Source organism: Pseudorasbora parva, chromosome 12, assembly GCF_024679245.1.
Source record: "Pseudorasbora parva isolate DD20220531a chromosome 12, ASM2467924v1, whole genome shotgun sequence".
Taxonomy (NCBI): domain Eukaryota; kingdom Metazoa; phylum Chordata; class Actinopteri; order Cypriniformes; family Gobionidae; genus Pseudorasbora; species Pseudorasbora parva.
Window position 1 is genome coordinate 27,469,734 of NC_090183.1, and position 20,339 is coordinate 27,490,072.

Genomic DNA, 20,339 nt, shown 5'->3' on the forward strand with positions numbered 1-20,339 from the left:
TACTGGATTGTTCATCAAATAAATTCCGGATATTCAAAAACATTACACAATCTTACAGACTCCAAACTTTTGAATGGTAATATAATTATTTGCATATAGGAAGCAAATATGCTAATTTCATCACTTAAAGCTTAAGTGGTAAGCAGTATTTTTCAGTTCTGTTTGGTTTGGGGGGGGGGGGCTATCACACGGTGACATCCAGTAATCTTTCTCTATAGCATCAAACAGGCAATACAAAGCCATTTGTTCAAATCTTTTATTTTGCATATTCTTTGGAACAGCACTGATAGCGTTAGCATGTTTCCGCCTCTAGGCAATAGACAACAGAACTTTTGAACAGTGCAACTAGATATCATTCATTCCTTTCAGTAATAGACAGGAAGGCTGCCTGCTGGAGATTCTCAGTTATCTCTCATCTGCTTCCTGCTCTCCCGTCAGCTTATCACTCATGTGCTCTCAGCATCACAACTGACCCACAAAGCACAGTGGCAATAATCAGCCTTTGTGCGCTGGCTTTCCCTGGCTCCACCCATCACTGACTTATCATTGCTTGTTTGAATGTGGTGCAATACAGATAAACTTATTCACAGCTCAACAAATCCCTCTTTTTGCATGAAGTAGTCTCTAATCCTGTTAATGTGGCATCAGTGGCTTGTCTGTTGTTTTCACTTCTTACCCTGATGTGTTGTAAAGCAGCAGCTGTGGCATGCATCTGGTACCCGCTCTTGGACCTTTTTCGTTTTCCAACACCTAACGTAATCAAGCCTGCACATGCTCACCGGGTCTCGTACACATACTCCACGATCTCAGTGTTATCTTGCACAGTGGGAACTGCTTTTATGCAGTCAACAGCACATTATTCACAGTTAGAGTACTAACGTTTGCCCAGGATTTACTGTACATTCAGCCTGCTGGCAAATGTTTTTAGTCAATTCATGCAAAAACAATATCAAAGTTTATAGACACTTGGTTCTGCAATGAAATGCAGAGCCTCCAAATCATTTTCCTCTTCCTTTATCCCTTTGTTAATTTGGTCTGTGAGGTTTTGACAGGGATTTTGAGTAGAAAGTTCAGCGCTTGAGGCTTCTCTGTGGAGCTATGTGATTAGTAGTGTTAGAGACAAATGTTCCTGTAAACTGCTATGGCGTAAAACACCGGAAGGAAAAGGCACTACTTTAGGGAGAACAGAAGTTTTTCTCTGGCGAATAGGAGAGTTAGTTCCTTAGTGTGGGCTGAGTGTTATGTTTGTATGTAAATAGACGGTGTGAAGCGTGTTAACTTGTGCAGCACCAGCAGAATGTAGGTGGTAAATCGAATTGGATTCAAAAGAGATGTTTGTGCACATGGGTTAATGATTTGTATGAACATTTGTATTTGTGGTGGTTTCATATCGTTTTAAAATGACTACAAGTGTCATGTGGGGTAACTATCAAGTAAATATATCATTACATTACACCCTATGCCAGTATACACATCTTAATAATTTTCAATAAAAATGTGACGTATATGTGAAATATGATACAGTACATGATACATATACTTGAAACAGTTGATTGTAGATTTTTTTCGATAAATTCCGTGGATCGTTTCAGGTGTCTTGGATTGCAGTGATGTAAAACAGACTGCTGCATCCCCCAAAGCATAGCATTCAGAACGGGCCCATGGATACCCGATTTGCATCATTTCTTTTAGTGATTTGGGTGCTAAAGCAAGACCTAGCGTGCAAATATATGCCTCTGTCAGTGGGCAGAATCCATCCTCTGAATTCCCCTTTAAAACTTTTATAATGACACAGGTCATACCTTCCCATAGTTTATGAACACAGTACAGAAGACTGCAAAGCTGAGGCTAAATTTATGTGTCCTCTCTCTGAGTGAGTTTGTAGGATGATGCATATTATCATAAATTAAGAGCTTTGTACAGAGAGCTCTAGTGGGGGAAGTGCAGCTTGTGGCTCTTTCCCCCAGTGCAAGATCAGTTTTGACATGTGTTTACTCCTCTACATAAATATTTAGGAACACAAAAATTCTCTCTGGCTCAAATCTTTTGCTCAACTCTTTGGTCAAGTCCCCCATGGGCTAGTGTCTATGTCACAAACTGTTATCCATATTTTTCGGTTCAGCCCGATGCCTTATTTTGGCCTTTGGACTGATCCGCTAATTCAGGCACCAGTGGGCGGGTAAATATTTCACCTGAACTTATGGAGCTGTAACTACCTACAATTGAAAGTGAACCGCCATGAGAAGTTATTAAATAGCCTTAGTTTAATATGAGGAAATGTTTTATTTTATTTTATATGCAATTTTAACTCTTTCCGTAATTTTCCATTTTTGTAAGAGAACACTTCCCTGCCAAACAGAATTTTCGGGGATTCTGTGTTTTTCCTGTTATATGCTAGTGGGCGCTATTATGCATCTTCTGAATGAGTAGAGAATCTGCTGATAAAAACACACACGAAGAAGATGCACAAAAAAAAACTAGTGACCATATGTACGCATATGGTTATGTAAAATATTGTGATCAATATTAAACAGCATATACATCAAAACTATCTAATGTTACTGAATGAAAGATTTCAAAGAACTTTGTTCTACCTGTGTGGTAGAAAAAGGGCTGTTGTCTTCCCTTTTGCCAAACAAGTAGGAAAACTTCAACACCCATAATGTACTGGGCATGCTGCTGTTCACTCCTAGTCTGCTCCTATTGGATAGGCTTGGCCAGATTTAAATACCGCCTTGAACTTATATTTACAATAGACTATCGAGTTCTATTGCTCCCAGATGCAAGTATTACATAGAGTAGAGTAAACGTTTAACAGGAGTGAGTTATTTTTGGTTTCTAGTGAAGGATCCAAAGCATTGTAGGCAGTGGAAAAAGGCTGCAACATATCCTAAATATGGAGCAAACACTGCTATGGAAAATCTGAAAAACATCCCTGTTTGTAGTCTCCATTTTAAATGACTATGAAACCAATGTTTTAGGCCGAACTGGAAAGATTTCAAAAGTCCGCCAGATGACGCAGAATGCTTTTGCTGACAAATAAATGGAAATTTCTTGTTTTAGGTAACAGAGGTACTCAGGTACTACAGATACAATAACAATACAAAGTTAAAATTCTGGTTGTAAAAAAAATACCTGCATATAATTACAGCTATAATTAATTTCACCCCCCCATAACACCAAACCTGTCCCTAACGTGGCAGCACACCTCACTAGCAGCAAAAGTTTTGCAATACAACATAAACACAATAAGTACATTGTACTTATTTTCTGATGCAAGTACATATTAGTTAAAGACACCGAATATAAAGTATGACCCAATTCTATATGTTTACAAATGAACTTTTGGAGCTCTGACTACCTGCAATTGAAAGTGAACAGCCATGACAAGTTATACATGATGGCGTTTCGGCTTAATTTGAGATTTGATCAGATTTACCGATTTAAGGGTTAAGAAGATCGCTCTTGACCTTATTCACTCAACTAATCCTTAACCATGATGTTAAATACACAACAACATTTTCACACCCAATAAATTAGTTCTTAATCCAGGATCAGTGGAGGAAATGGCCACCCTGCTGAGCAACAAAAGGTAAATGCCATTATGTTCCATGTAAGTTGCCCACTTCTGATCAGCTCAACAAGACTAATGGCTGAGACTGCTTTCATTTGTGAGATAGCCCTCTTATTTATTTATTTTTAAGCAAGTGGACTGCCGGGCTGAATGGCATTGAGGTTAATTATGTTAGTAAGGTGCTATGTTTGTGGCACCCTGCAGATCTCTTCCCTGTCGAAACTGCTCTCTTCCTGCCAGGCTGCTCGCGTTACTACTGTCAGAACACTTAATTGCCTGGAGCACTTAATTAATTGGAGATCATAATTTCTGGTAATCGGGCGTGTTTAACGTGGTCCCCTTCCTCATCTTTCGTCCTGGACTTTTACTGCATGATTATTCAGATCCATACAACTTGTTGGATGGAGGCTGGTTTAGATAAATGGCCAGGTCCCTATGGCCTGCTTCATTACTGCCTGATTTACTGCACACTCTCTCATTGAAAATATGGGGAGAAATGCAATCACCATTATGAGATTGCGCATTCTAGAGAGTTTCATTTTATTATTTGGGTCAGTGACAAATATGAGTGCCCACAAGACAGGAACATCTTTTTTAAAAAAGAGTAAAACACATGTGCCAAGTTCTTCTTAGATATCTATCTATCTATCTATCTATCTATCTATCTATCTATCTATCTATCTATCTATCTATCTATCTATCTATCTATCTATCTATCTATCTATCTATCTATCTATCTATCTATCTATCTATCTATCTATCTATCCAACTTTTCCATCCATCCATCCATCCATCCATCCATCCCTTTGTTCTATCTATCTATCTATCTATCTATCTATCTATCTATCTATCTATCTATCTATCTATCTATCTATCTATCTATCTATCTATCTATCTATCTATGTCCGTCCGTCCGTCCGTCCATCCATCCATATAAATTTATATTTAATATATATAATATGGAATGGATGGATAATAGATAGATAGATAGATAGATAGATAGATAGATAGATAGATAGATAGATAGATAGATAGATAGATAGATAGATAGATAGATAGATAGATAGATAGATAGATAGATAGATAGAACAAATGGATGGATGGATGGATGGATGGATGGATGGATGGATGGAAGGAAGGAAGGAAGGAAGGAAGGAAGGAAGGAAGGAAGGAAGGAAGGAAGGAAGGAAGGAAGGAAGGAAGGAAGGAAGGAAGGAAGGAAGGAAGGAAGGAAGGAAGGAAGGAAGGAAGGAAGGAAGGAAGGAAGGAAAGAAAGAAAGAAAGAAAGAAAGAAAGAAAGAAAGAAAGAAAGAAAGAAAGAAAGAAAGAGAAAGAAAGAAAGAAAGAAAGAAAGAAGTGAATATAACACAATATAACTTTATAATGGAACCACAATGTCCAGGTTCCAGGCTGTGCCGAGACATTTTCCCAGGGTGGCCCAGTAAGGGTACATTTTGCTGTGTGCAGTGGAAGCTTCTGGTAACAGATGTCCTCTGCTGCATGATATTCACATCCCGTCGGCGAGACTGTGCCTAAGTGCAAATTTTTACCCACTTGGCTAGGCCAACAGCAGTGTCTATCATTGCTTTGGAGGAAGGTGATGACACACTAGAGTTTGCAAACAAACAACAATTACACATGCTTACAATAAAGTAGAAGCATGGTTTATTGACCAAAAGCTTCAGCCGAGTTGATTTTCAGCAGAATTAAAAGAGCACTAAAGATCAAATACAGAATGAATGTCTTTGAGCTTTCTTCTATACCCTGACTGCCCTGTGTGATTGCAAGTGACATTGCTTCCCACCTTGCCTTCAGCCCAAGCTGGTAGATGTAAAGGGAAGGGAACAGGCAGAAACTCGCACCAACAACTTTCTGGTCTGCCGTACGTCTTGAAAGAGTTAGCGTTGCCCACGCTCTGCTATCATGAAGTAAAAAGGCTGATATAGACAGGTGAATCCACCCTGCTTGTTTTGCTTGATGTTGGAAGTGCAGAAGCAAAGCAATGCGTTCGAGGCTTTCTGCTGTCTTTTTCTATGAAATATTCATATCTGTCTGCATTAGCATTAGCAAGCTACTAATTGAGTTCTGTGTATTCAGACATGATTAACTGGCTGGCATTCCTCAAAGGAGAGACCCAATTAGATAGCACTTGCATGAATTGCCTTGCGACTTCCCTCTTCGCGCTGTTGTCCCTGTTTGTGTGTGTGTGCTTGTGTTGCGTGTGTGTATCTATGGAGCTGGTTACAGCATTTGATTTTCATTTCTTGTAATACAATGTAGGTGTAACCAGGCAGAAAACATGCCCGTTTGAAGCCTGTTTGGTAGCTTGCGTCTTTCAGTCAAACTTGCATCACTTCCTTCAAGGGAGGAAAATATGTGACCCCAACCTAAAGGAGTGTTACTTCAAGTGCTGCCTGCTGCATTTTTGGCTCTGTTATAAGATGGATCTGGAGTCATGTGTCCGGAGCGGTCAGATTCTGCTTCCGAGCTGATTTTAAGGCAGGCGGACAGCACGGGGAAAGTTTATGAAGACAAAGAAAGAGAGGCAAGGTTCATAGTCCATGACATGACGCTCTATTCAATCAGAACTATTGGTTTGTTCAAAAATACATACGAATCCAACATGAATACAAGTACATTTATAAGAACTTGTCACATGTTTTAGTGTAATCAAATTAGTTTGAATCAAATCAAAAGTTCTTTACCAAGGACACTGACTCTGAATCAGAATCTTTTGCTTATATTTACTCTGATGAATAGATGTGCACTGACAGTATAGTTTATAAATGAGATTGATTTAGGGTCTTTAAGAAATGCTGGGATATTCTACAGTTACAGCGAAACCTTCTGAGGTAACTGCCATAGTGAAGTCAGTACTCCTGTATCTGAAATGTAATGGCAGGGTGATGTCTTGGGAAAAGACGTTGAGAGTTCTTGGCTCAGTGCCTTTGCATTCATATCCAATCCCCCATAGCTCTTTCCTTTGACTCTCTTTATTTAAGTAGCTCAAAAGATAGTTTCCCTGAGCGCTTCGCAGTCCCAGGGATCCAAAGCAACAGTTTGGTTCTAGTCTGGTTTTCAGTCCACTCAATGCCGAGGACCTTCTGTTGATCATTACTATTTATCGAGACCAGTTAATGCTAGAGCCTCAAAGCTGTCCTCATTCTCTTAGACCATCTATGTCTGTACTGTTAATTTAACATTCATTTAAATTAGTTTACTTTTTTTAATAATATGATATAAAGTGCAATTATCCCTCTCTCCAGATACATATTTAAAGGCCAAACCACACATACCAAGATGTGTGTCATATATTAATCATGCAGTTAATTATGACAGCTCTAGTAATTTTACAAACACAGCTGAAGGAATGTGAGTTCTTTAGTCAAGGATTCATCGATTCAGAGCATCCAACTGACCTTTGACCTCTGCTACAGTCAGAAATGTCTTGGTTTTCTTCTTGATTACTTGATCCTCACAATCTTCTGAGGGATTTAGTTTGGGCGTCTGCATATCATATTGTAGAGAGGTGCTCTAATGTGAAGTTGTCATATGTACATAAATAAATATGTGATTTTGGTGCTGACAGACATTAAAAAAGTTTTATGTGAAATACTATAATTATATATTTATGATGACTTTAAGAATAAAACCTTTTTGGTTTTAAACTATTTAGATTAAGGAGCTATTTAGATGATGTTTCTAAGGTAAATGCATTTGGCAGAGAGACATTGAAGGGTATACAGGTGTTTTAATATTCTGTGCAAAACAAATCCATGCCACCAAGCTAAATGAGAATCATGTAAAATTGATAAAGCCTCCTATCAAAGAAGACATCCAGTAACTTCAGAGTGTCTCGCTTAAATTCACATTGAGCGCTGTGAATTGGCAGTTGATGGTTACAGTATACACAGACCGCTTGTGATTTTATCTTTTCGGTTTCAGTTACTCATATTTCACTTTGCTTTCATTCAATCCAGTTTGGTTTCTCCTTTCTGTCGAACAGTCTTCAAATGAGACTGTCATTCGCATGGACTGAAGGTCCTCTCAGTAAACTACAGACATTTCTAGCACTATGAGTAGTTGTCCTGCTACCGAGTTGTGTGTTGTGTTAGCACCCACTAAAAGAAGAGTGCCTGGAAGACAGAGAGAGTGTTGGAGCACTTTGTCAGGAAATTGAAAAAGCAACAAGGGAAAGAAGAGGCTACAATTGACTTCAGTGCTCTCCACTCACCCTTTCGTTCAAAAAGAGGCTGTCTGACCTAAATTCATTTTACCTCATCTGCCTAGACGTTTGTTTAGCCTTCTGGGCAAACACTTAGAGAAATGTATGAAGCTGAAAAAAGAGGAATATATGTGAATATATTAGATTCTAGCAGGAGAAGAGTAAACTGAGAGCATGAGTAGACGTCTAGTGCCCTCTAGTGGCTCTCTAAGCCAGTATTCTTCCACCAGCGAAGCCATTAGTGGTGCTCTGCGCAGATTTTCCTAAACCATCTTTGAAAGTTATTACCGGACAGTAAATCCAAAGCATGTAAATCAGAACTGCTTTGACGTCAACATAAAAGCTGCAGAAAACTGAAAAGCTGTGCTAGGGAAGAAAGGTCTGACTGACCCAGACTTCACTGTCACAGTTTTCATGCGATGACTCTGGCACAACGTATTGTGTGAAATCTGCTCTGAAGTGTAAAAACGGACTGTTTTTGAATGTTTCTTCAGAAAACTATAAACAGCAGGGATCCAGACCGCTGGTTCAAGCGCAAAGGTTAAACATTTGACTGTGTTCCTGAAGGCTATATATACAGACTGCCTGTCCTTCTATATTTCCCCCTCCCCCTCTTCCTCGCCTCAGAGTTATGAGACAAGCCTCAAGGGTTCTCAGCAGCAAGCTTATTAAAGGCTTTATCCGTTTCCAGGATTTGCAGAGGATTGTGGCACGGACATTGTTTGTACACAAGTGTTGCTCTGGGAAATAATGTTAATTTCTAAACTCGCAGAAGAAATGAGACAAATTAGTCACTGCTGTACCTATGGCCTTTTTGAGCCTTGACGATCCCTCAGCATTCAGTCTTCTCTGGCACTGTGATATAAAGTCGAGTTGATCTAAGAATGATTAGCTGAACGTAGGAGCTCGGGGCCAAGTCCTTTGACCTCCACCTCAGCTTGCTGGTGAATCGAGAGCATGGGAAATGATCCCAGTGCACAGGCAGTGCAAACAGGATTTGGCTGTTGATACATGGGACTCTTTCCAGTAAATTCTGTCCATGCAGCTGAAAACTCTATATATTACAGATCTGTTCCAAAACCAAGTCAGTTGCCTTCTAAGGCAGCTTCCTAATGTCATAAGTGACAGATTTGGAACTGTACAGTACATTGGCAGGAACACCATGTGTCATTTCTCACCTAAAGCACACGGGAGACTCTCACCTCATTTAGCCTAAATAGTTATAGCATGTAATCTATAAATAGATAATAGCATGTTGACACAGACAAATATCAAATATTTCTGTATATATTTTACTATGTAATCAAATTCTTACATCAAAAACATGTTTCTCACATTGGCAATCTTGGATTAATCTGAGATTGCCTTCGCGTTATCTTATAATTTGAGTAAAACTGACATTATTACTAGCGGGAACTGACTGAACCGTTCACGATACAAGTCATTTTATTTCATGACAACGATACCGTAATATATAGTTATCTTTGCTTTAAGATTATATCATCAACATTTTTGATATTTAAAAAATTAATACTGGCCTAAAAAAAACCTCTCAAGCTTACTGAAGACAAGTAAACTGTAATTAAAGAAAGAGCAAAGAAAACAAACAAAAATATAACAAAGACAAATTAAATAGACCTATACATGAAAAGCTTAAAGCACTAGAAATTCGACATAAAATGCATAATGTGCTCAAATTTATAAATAAAAAACACTGCGCTGTCTTTAAATATACATTTATTCTTATTAAAGTTACAAAAGTGATTCAGTCAAAATCAGTGCGATTTTACCTTTCATGTTGTTTGATAACAACAAAATTTGGTTGCTGATATTTTAAGACTGCACAGATCCGTTATGCTCAGGGGTTTTCTTTCTTAACTGTTTACGTTCATTTAAAAATGACTGTGTTTACTTACAAATAAATGTATATTTAACCTTTCAAGCCCAGTTCAGTACTCGCATGCTTTACGAGCAACGGCTTCATGTGACAGCACTGATATATCACATGAAATGAGTTGTCTTTCAATGCTTATCCACTTTAATGGTTTAAAATCATGTTTTTAAACCGCAATGCATCAAAATGAATATAAACAAAAAGCTTTCATGACCGCGCAGCACATCGATGTCACATAAGCGTAACCGGTAGGGTGTAGTCCAAAATCTCTACCGGTTGACAACATTTCTACCGGTTATGACCCTTTTACAACAGACGCATAACAAATAAAGCGAATATTTCACATGCAAATAGTTTTCAAAACCATTCACGTTTGCGAAGTCTGTGATGTTTCAGAGCTACAACATTCCAAAACATTTGCGGCAGCTGAGAAAACATCACAACATCAGAGCATGAGAAAACAGACACTTCGTCATCCAGTGAAGATTTTTCAAGTTTTTAATTTCTTTCTTAAGACATAAGAAAGTTTTGGGGTGTAGCCAGTGAAGAAAGAGTCCGAAGGGGAGTATGCTAATCTTGTACAAGAGCTAAAACGTTATCCTGGCCAGTTCCGCACTTACTTTAGGATGTGCGGAGCTCCTAACGTAGAGACGGTAACGTTAGAACCGCATCTGACGAGACAAACCACACACTTCAGGGAACCAATCAATTCGGAGCAGCTATGTTTAGAAAAAAAAGTTTTAACTCCAAAGGTTAATTGATAACATATGTTTATCGTTGTCTGTAGCCTACAGTGGGCAAACACAGCTGCAGCTGTACAGCTGAAATCTCGTGACAAATGCGATACCTGGCAAAGATTAATGCTGAGTGAATAGCTTGTGACATTAACTGGACATTTCGTCACCTTTGTTTCCTTGTATGTGATTGGATGAAGCCTTTTCTGTCGCCGCTAGAATAAAGCGAAAACTTTTCCGCTGCAGCACATTCTTGTTCGTTGTGGAAGCACTCATTGCACATATGGCTGATCAAAAAATACAACCAGCGCGTGAAAAATCAGGTCCAGTGTGAAAGGACCTTTAATCGTGTCTACTGGTATAGTGGCCACCCCATCCTTAAATGCCGCAAAAGAAGTACCCTAGTCCCAACAAAATGTTGCATTTGTAGTTTGTGTAACAGTCTATATATGTTTGAGTTGGGGGGGGGGGGTGATATATCACAGTTGTTATTTTAACAATTTGCAAGGTGACATTGACATTGTCACTCACTTTGCAAAGCCTTGAGAGTGCACACTTTCACTGTCGAATGTAGAATGCAGTTAGAATTTCATAGATTTGTTTTTTTTTTTTTATTGGTAACATCCCTATAGTGCCATGTTATTCTAATAGATAATTAATTGATTAAATGTAAGAATTAAAAAAAATTCACACATTTAAGTTTTAAAAAAAATGCCCTTATAAAAGGTAAACCATTTACCTGCAAAACAATTTAAGGGGTAAAATTAAATTTTGTCACCGTTGTGAACTTAAAACCGCAAAGAATGTGAAGAAAATAACAATTTTTGGTAGTCAGCTGTCCACATCAGGCCAAAACCAGCCTAAAACGTTATCGTTATCAACAAAATCCCATAAAAAAGAGATATCATTTTTGGTCAACATCTCACTCCCTTATTGTGAGCAGATATCCAAGATTATACTCAGAGGACTGTAAGCCCCAATCATCAAGGCTTATTGGCGCGGAAAACGTGGCTTACAGTGTTGCCACACTGTCACATAGGCATGGAAGTCTGTGTTTGAAAACAGTACTGAGTGGCTGTGCCAAAGAGACAGGCAGCCAAAGAGGACAGCTGTAGCCTGGAGTCCTCACACATACTGAGATGTGTCTGGGCCACCAAATCCCGAATGGAGAAATCCAGGAAATATTTGTGCATCATAGCCTCTCATGCGGAGACGGTCTCACACATGCTTTCAAAGAGAAAGTCATCCTATAATTGATCACACACAGATGATTTCACCATCCTTTGCTGTAATTGCTTGGCTGGAGGGGAGGGAGGGGGATAGAAGATTCTTTTATATGAAATATCGAAATAACAAATCCAGGGCTCGGGGTGGACATTAAGAAGAGGAATGTGAGCGAAAAGTCATCAGCTGGCCTGCGGCCCGGTATCCGTGGCTGAGGAAAAGCCTGCAGTCATCAGAAAGTGGACGTATTTACTGCTGCGCCTCTCGCAGAACGAAAGCAAGAGTGAAAAATGACTTTGTTTGTGAATCAGAGAGTAGCTAATCAGATCTTACTCTCATTCCATTGCTCACTATATATACTTTATATCAGAGCTTCCCCCATTTTCCCTCAGGCATTGAGGACAGAGATACACTTGTGACAACCATTTGGATGCTCACATTATCCTACAGAAATCCATTAAATGTTGATAGATTGTGGATTTAAAGGGTCCAAAATGTAAATTGTGTCATCATTTACTCAGTTGTTTGACTTTGTTTCTTGCAAGGAACACAAAAGTAGTTATCAGAATGCTTAAGCTGCTCTTTTCCATACAATGAAAGTTAAAATGTATTTTAAAAGTTTATTTACAATGTCTTTATGAACTTTTTGAAGCATCAAAGATATGGGAGGATGGAATGTAATGGATACAAATATTCTATAAAAATATAGAATAATACAAACAATCAACCAGCACATAACAGTTAAAAGCTTTTCTGAACAGAAAACAGAGCTGATGGTTGAAGTCTCTGTAAGTTCCACAGTACACTCCGGTCCACTCCATGTATTACATTTCTCCCAGCGCTAGAGGCCCTATTGCTACATATTCCCAATTCGGCAGTGTCCTGATGACGTCGTCGAGGCATGACAGCTGAAGACCAGATGATGAGTAAAAGTAGAAAATAAAAGTCAAATGGGTTTAGAATGACATGAGTGGGTAAATGATGACTCTCGGGAAGATTTTTAGCATGGTAATGGATATGACAATGTTAATGTATTTGGCCTTGGCGGATTAGATCTGCTATGCTGCTTCTGTTGATTATTTCTGTTGTTGTAGATTGCTGCTGCTGCTGATTATTATTATTATTGCTGCTGCAGAGCAAGTACAGTAACTTGCTACTGCCAATATATACATGACACATTGTTGTAAGCATGTAAGACATGCTGCTGCTGCACAAATAGCATTTATCAATTAACCCATAGCAGATCTATACAGGTGGAGCTGGGGAAGGTGGACTCTGAAAACTCTGAAAGCGAGCAGAAAATTGCTATAGAGAATGGTAACCAGCCATTTAAATGTTGAGCAGGAAGCTCATTGGCTGCAGATGCAACATGGACCAATCAGCTGTACCAAGTAGTTAATGTTGTAATTATCATCAGCTAGAGTTTCATGACAGAATTAGGCATTTCTGGGTAAACTATCTCTCTAAGAGTGGGTTGTGTGTGAGTGAGTGTTAAGTTTGTGAGATGATTCTTCAATGAAAAACAATGGAAAGTAGTTTTCCCCAGTTTTTAAAAAAATCAATTTCTGTAAATCAGGCATATCTTTAAGGTTAAAGGTTATATGACTGCCAAGCTATGTCCCTCACTATCCGAACTTGAATTATATGCTGATATGAATATCTCAGTTGATTTATTTTTCACCGTTTGCTTTGGCTGAGATCTTTGTTTCTCTATATGTTTGATTTTAGAACACCCTGGAGACCTGCAACATCTGTAGTAAGCCCATAATGGAGCGTATCCTACGGGCGACTGGGAAGGCCTATCATCCCCAGTGCTTCACCTGTGTGGTCTGCCATCGAAGTCTGGACGGAATTCCCTTTACCGTGGATGCCTCCAACCACATCCACTGCATCGAAGACTTCCACAAGTATGAATAGACACACAAACATGCTTGATTCCACATACTATATTCAGGACCAATGTAAAGATAGGATCATCTTTCCTTTACATATATATTCGTAAATGGATAGTTCACCCAAAAATAAAAATTAGCCCATGATTTACTATATGACAGTTTTTTTCAGTAAATAGCAGCCCAAAATTTGAAGCCCAAAAAATCTATCCATCCATTATAAAAAGTAATCCACACCCTCAAAAAAATTAACTGTTTAACGAACATAATTAGCAAAAAAGGAAAAATGAAAAGCTTTTCTACTACATTGAATTATACTTTTCCAACTAAATTTAATTGGTTTGAAATAATTTGTTGTAATCTTGTTGTATGAACTTAAAATCATTTAGTTCATAATTTATGTCATTCCAACTAGATAAAGTAGTATAAAAAGGGGTAGAATTGATAACCATATTTAGTCTGGGAACTGTCACATGAATTTATTTTCTTTATTTCTATAAAAACTATTAGTCAACAACACTTGATCACATGCTAATTGTAACATGCAAGTAATGATCAAGTAAAGCAATTCTTGTCACTGGCATTAGCACAGTTACAGCTCATTGAGAACAGCACAGCCTAACCACAAAGTCTACACTTCACGATAATGGTAACCTCAAAAAAATCAACACACACAACACAACTTTTAAATGTCAAATATAACTGTCAAATATAACATCAAATGTTAACAGGTCTTTCCCTTTACTAAAAAACACATTAAACAGCACTTCACTCAACATTTACTCTCCTGATCCATCCCTATGCAAAGCATGCTGGGAACTAGAAATACACAAGAAATTAAATGATTCATGTAGTCCCAACACAAATGGTTTAGGTTATCTTAACATTTTACACATTCTAGTTCATTTAATGTAATAAACTTGAGTAAAATGGAAATTAAGTTTAAAAAAAAAACTAAAGATGTGTGTTGTTTCAGCTTATTTTAGTTAAACTAAAATAAACTGCAAATAGCTAGAATTTAAGTGCACAGCACGGGGGTTAATAAAGGCCTTCTGAAGTGAAGCGGTGCGTTTGTGTAAGAAAAATATACATATTTAACACAAAATTTAGTGAAATATCTAGCTTCCGGCAGACCGCCTTCCATATTCAACTTACAAAAAAAGTGTAACTGGCGCGACGATGACACCTGGGATGGCTTGAGGGTGAGTAAATCATGGGCTAATTTTCATTTTTGGGTGAACTATCCATTTAACAAGTCAACGTTACAGTGTGTGGCGTATAAACATTCACAGCTTCATCAGGGTTCAAATCGACCGTTCAATACTGTCACCATTTAAAAAAAAGCTTTTTTGGATGTATTAAGGAACTGAAAGGTTTCAGATGGAATCCGTGATTGTGAGAATGTGATCACAACAGAAATGTCATTGTGTCGAGGAACAGTTGTGCCATACCTAGACTGTACTCATTGTTATTACGGTGGTTTAATTAGTCCCCCATCTGCTGAACTTCCTCCTTTTTGCTGTTTGTTGGTAAAAACCCAATGAAGAAGTTGAATCACCTAAATGTGTTTTGCTTTGTGTACACAACCTCACCGCCTCCCTCTGTTATCTCTGTTCCTGTCCTAAGTTCTCAAATTGCTGAACACTAATGTATTTATTGTGGAGCTTTCTAAAACATTTGTCTCTATGAAATCAGGTGGTGTAGTAATAAAACTGGGTAGTAATATTAGTTTATTGATGGCTGATTGGCAGTGCATTTGGATTAGTTATATATTATACATCACTTTCCAATATTTCAATTGGATAGAAATGTAATATTATTTATGTATTTTTAAAGAATGAGTTCACCCCAAAAAAAATGTTTTGTCATAATTTACTCTCCCTCATGTCTTCCCAAACCTGTATGACTTTTCTAAAGCTCTTTTTAAAGCTGCTGTCGGTAACTTTTTTGTGTTCAAGATTTACAAAAATTATATAATGAGAATGTACAACATTAATACATTTTCCAAACCGTGTTTTTGTCTTACCCTGAATCATTATGGTAAACTTATAATAAGTGTTTATATTGGGACCATTTCAGACCAGACTGGTAGGAACCACTGCAGAAGAGCGCAGTCCTGTGTGAAACGGAGAGAAGTTGGTTTAGTTCCAGCTGCAATGTTCTTCCAAAAGACGCATTCAGTTCTGTTTATTAACTGCTAGAGTACAAAAAGTTACGGACTGAAGCTTTAAGTTTCCATGACATTGTTAAAAAAACTTTCAACTGCGAAGGCCCAAAAATCGAATTTGATTGATGGGCTGAAAATAATTGCTGAATTTTATCCAACTACACTTTTCTTTTTCTCTCTTACCAAGTCAAGGCTACATTCATTTGATCGAAGTAATATTGTAAAATACAATTTAAAAGAATGGTTTTCTGTTTGAATTTTATATTAAATTCCAGTATCAAATGTTCATTTTAAAATGTAAATTCGGTGCTCAAGGAACACTCAAAAAAATTATTGTATGATGCTGTTCATCTGGATTTAACGTCATTATATCAGGTTTCTGGTTCAAATGTAATTGCTTCATGTTATGTTGGCTTAAACCCGTTACTCTTTGACATAACTTAATGTTTTTATTTTAAAATAACATGTTTGAATCAAGTAACCCAATCAAACAGGACATTCACTTCCCATCATGCTTTGCAACGGGGCTGAATTAGGAGAGTAAATGTTTAAATAAAGTGCTATTTTATACATGTTTAATAAGATGAGAAATTGGAGATACTTTTTAATGATTAATGTTCTGTTATGTTGGTATTTAAAGTTTCTGTTATGTTACCATGCGTTCACACCGCCGGCGGCGAGAGCGTCAAAATCAAGGTTATTTTCGTAAACGAAAACTGAAACTAAGACTAAAACTATTGGTCAAAAAACGTTAATCTGTTTAACATAAATCTGAATAAATAAAAAACTAAAACTAAACGAAACTAACTTCTCTTACTAAAAAACTAACTGAAATAAAATAATAATTAGCAAAAATAAATATTCGTTTTCGTTATTAATAAGCCCTATTTAATGTGGTGGAAAATCTGACTGTGGCGGTTGAGGGAGTGTCTGTATATTGCGCTACTGCACGTGAAGTGATCTGAGGAGATTAACCGCTGTCCTGTGACGGACGCGTGCAGACAGGCAACACATCGCTAGTCCTAAACGGCAGTTCACAAAGAATCAATGCGTCCGTGGCAGTGAAATGGGAAATAACACAAGGTAATGAGATGCACGTTGAACTTCTTTTAACTTAAGCTCACTGTTTTAGAATGCCGTTTCTTACGCGACGAGAGACGCAGGCGCAAAAGTCAGCAACTAGTAGCAAGTAACGTTACTAGCCTACTGTGCGTTTGAGATTTCATGTTTGCATAATATTGATAGGCTCAAAGGTGTTATCATAATCATTTACTACTAATATTATTATCTGTGTGGAGACATTTCCCCACAAAGTAGGGAATACCAGGACACACATACACACACGTTTGTTTCACTATATAAGTGAGGACATTGCATGGACTTCCAATGATTGTATATCAGGTTAATGATATTTTATATCCCCTAACCCAATCCCTATCCCTAAACCTACCCATCCCAAGAAAGTGCAAAACAATATAATTTAAATAAAAACATGTTTTGGCCGATTTATAAGCCTTTTTAACTAGTGAGGACCAGTCAAATGTCTTCACTAGTCAGTTATCATAATATTTTACTAGATAAGTGAGGACATTGGTCCCCTTTACAATTATAGCACAACAAACACACACACACACACACACACACACACACACACACACGCACACACACAAAACAGTGTGTTTTGGCTGTATTCAGATGACTTTAGCTGTGGTCTCACACTGCTAGCCTACATTGTACTACTGAAGAAATTAAAATAAGCTTTTAATTGTTTAACAATATTTCATCTTTGTTATGAATGAGTTTGTCTGGAATTTATAATTTTTACTTTTATATTTTACGTTGCATTTATTTTGTTCTTTAAGATAGATCCTCTGAGTATTAGCCTATGTCAAAAATATCAAATATAATTTTTTAATATCAAAATATAATTTATTTCATTTTAAATCTCCAGATCGTTGTTTATATAGGTCAGAGTTTGACTCAAGCTTTTTTGCTCAAAGATGAAGACCCAACTTTATGCATGTTTTGTAAGACCTTCCTGGGTATAAACAATAATGCTCGTTTATCAAGTTATTTCACTTAAGGATGTTTAGTAAGATTAAACTCTACACTTCATTATGGTAACTCTGCTAAACTATAATTACTAAAACTAAAACTGAAACTAAATAAATAAAAACTAAATAGAAATGCATTTGCAAAATAAAAACTAAACTAAAACTAGCAAAACCATTTGTAAAACTAACTAAAACTAAACTGAAATTTGTACCAAAATTGAAAACGATACTAAAATAAAAACTAATTTCAAAAAGCAAAACTATAATAACCTTGGTCAAAATTCACTCTTGCCGCCCTGCCAATGACGCTGTAGAAAGCTTTGTGGACGTGCTGCCGCTCTGACATAGATCAAATGTTTTTTTTCTTTTTTTAAACTGTATTTAAAGATGCAACTCAAACAAGCATGTTGATGGATAGACTGACCACAAGTAGGGTATAAATTAACTTCATGAAATCATTTAAATGTGAAAGTAAGAATGAATTGCATACCCGCTGAAAAACAAGCGTTCTAGCGCCTTTACACATTACACATCACTATGAATGATCTCATCATAAATGATAGGGAAACCCGCACAGCAATGATCAACTACTCTTACATTTTGCTTGGGAACTAATGTCATCGAAACCAAAGTTTATATGCCTGCGTTCTCTGGATTTCTCTCAAGCGGAGCACTTCTACATTCCAATTGGTTCCCGCCGAACCGCGTCATAGCTCATTACCATAAAGTTGAGCTGATTTCAACTCTCCTCGACGCCCAAATTGTCCGAGACGCGCCGTTCTTGCCGGAGCTCACCGCCCGGCTCCCATTGAAAATGAATGACTTCAGGCCACCTTACCGTTCTCGACGCCAGCGGTGTGAACGCACAGTTAGTGTTTTTGTGTTTGTGTTATTGTTTGAATGACAATGCAGCCATGAATAAATGCCTGTGCGGCCATGTTCCTTTTAGTTTCGGTTTAGAATTAGTGCCAATTCGAGGGAGGGTTGCTTGAATTGTAGGTTTATTAGCCTATTATTCTTTATGAAAAACACAAACCCAACACGGTACAATGACAAACTCACTTAAATAGGTGCATTTTGCTTTGAAACCAAATATTCTGCCATCATCTTGTCAGTTCTTCGCTCTCGTGATGTTTGTGCTGCCACTCTCGTTTGGCTCACGCTGTATTAGTCAGACACATTCAGTTTTTCATTGTAATGTCTGTTCTCTAACTGAACTATTTTATTACTATAAAAATTTAAATGACAGTGGGGTGGTGTCGCGGTGGTTAAGTGATGTAATGGAGGAGTGGTCTCGTAGGGCAGCGACGCAAGTGCATTCTGGAAGTTGTTGTCTTTCATCCACAGAAACCAAAACTGCATTTTCTGGCTTTTTCTCAGTCTAGAAGGTATCAACTTCTAAAATAATTCACATTTCTACTACATAAATGACCCAATTTAAATGCAAGTATCCTTTAATATTACTACTCTCAGTACTTACATGTATAATTACGGTGTTACAGAGACACATTAAAATAAAGTGGAACCTAAATCTCTAAATCTCTTTACAGTCACTTTTGATCAATTGAATGTGTCCTTGTTAAATACAAGTATTAATCTTGCTGACCCCAAAATTTTGAACGTTATAATATATTAAGCATTTTTCTATGAAATTTATTTACATCAAAAGTAACAGGCCAACTTTGGGCAGCCCTGACCTCAGGATTACTTTTTTTGTAATCTCGCTTTCTCTATTTCCCCCTCCGCTTTCCCAGGAAATTTGCCCCTCGTTGCTCTGTGTGTAAAGAAGCCATAATGCCATCACCTGGCCAGGAGGAGACTGTGCGTATTGTGGCCTTAGACCGCGACTTCCATGTGCAGTGTTATCGTTGTGAGGTGAGTGAAAGCACTTGGGTGCGGATACAAATTCATGAATATATTTGTACGCAAAAAGTTAACATACCATTTTGTGTCTGTGCTCAACATAGGACTGTGGCTGCCTTCTCTCTGAGGGGGACAACCAGGGTTGCTACCCTCTGGATGGCCATGTTCTCTGCAAAAACTGCAACACCAGTCGCATCCAGGCCCTCACTGCCAAGGCCACAACTGACCTCTGAGTCACACACATATGTACATGCAGGTCCTGAATATCCCTGCATTCATCAAATCCTGAGAAACACCATATCCTGTCACGTCACTGCACACAAATATTTATGCCCAGACAAATGCACATTCACACACAAAGCTGTCACGACTTGCACCACACACTGTGCCTTGTATTAAAATTGCACTCATTTATTTTGCCCAATCGTTTTTTTATTAGCAGATAAGTATTCGCTACAGCTACCTATATGTACCTAAACATACTTGTATAGGGAAGACTGTTAGATTCTAATGCAGATGTTCACAGTGCTGTAAAAAGAGACAAAGTCCTGTTCATTTGGGAAGTGAGTCGTTGGAAAAAAAAAAAACCTCATAGAGAACATCGTAGAATCTACCTCTAAAAAGGGACCATGCTCTTTGATCGCTAGGAAGTTCAGTATGTATCCGACCTATGGCTTTCATCTTTATTTTGTTCACTGCATCATATGACTAC

At 37.8% G+C, this 20,339-nt stretch overlaps 1 protein-coding gene across 4 annotated transcripts in view; it reads left to right on the forward strand.

Annotated features, from left to right (window-relative positions):
• lpp (LIM domain containing preferred translocation partner in lipoma) overlaps window positions 1-19,990 on the forward strand; it is a 291,537-nt gene extending 271,547 nt beyond the window's left edge. For all 4 annotated transcript variants that reach the window (XM_067459632.1, XM_067459633.1, XM_067459634.1 and 1 more), the window contains 3 exons: window positions 13,380-13,558; window positions 19,519-19,639; window positions 19,732-19,990. In XM_067459632.1, coding sequence (XP_067315733.1) covers window positions 13,380-13,558; window positions 19,519-19,639; window positions 19,732-19,860 — 429 coding nt within the window. In that variant the 3' untranslated portion in view covers window positions 19,861-19,990. The remainder of the gene's footprint in view (window positions 1-13,379; window positions 13,559-19,518; window positions 19,640-19,731) is intronic.
• The last annotated feature ends 349 nt before the right edge of the window (window positions 19,991-20,339 follow it).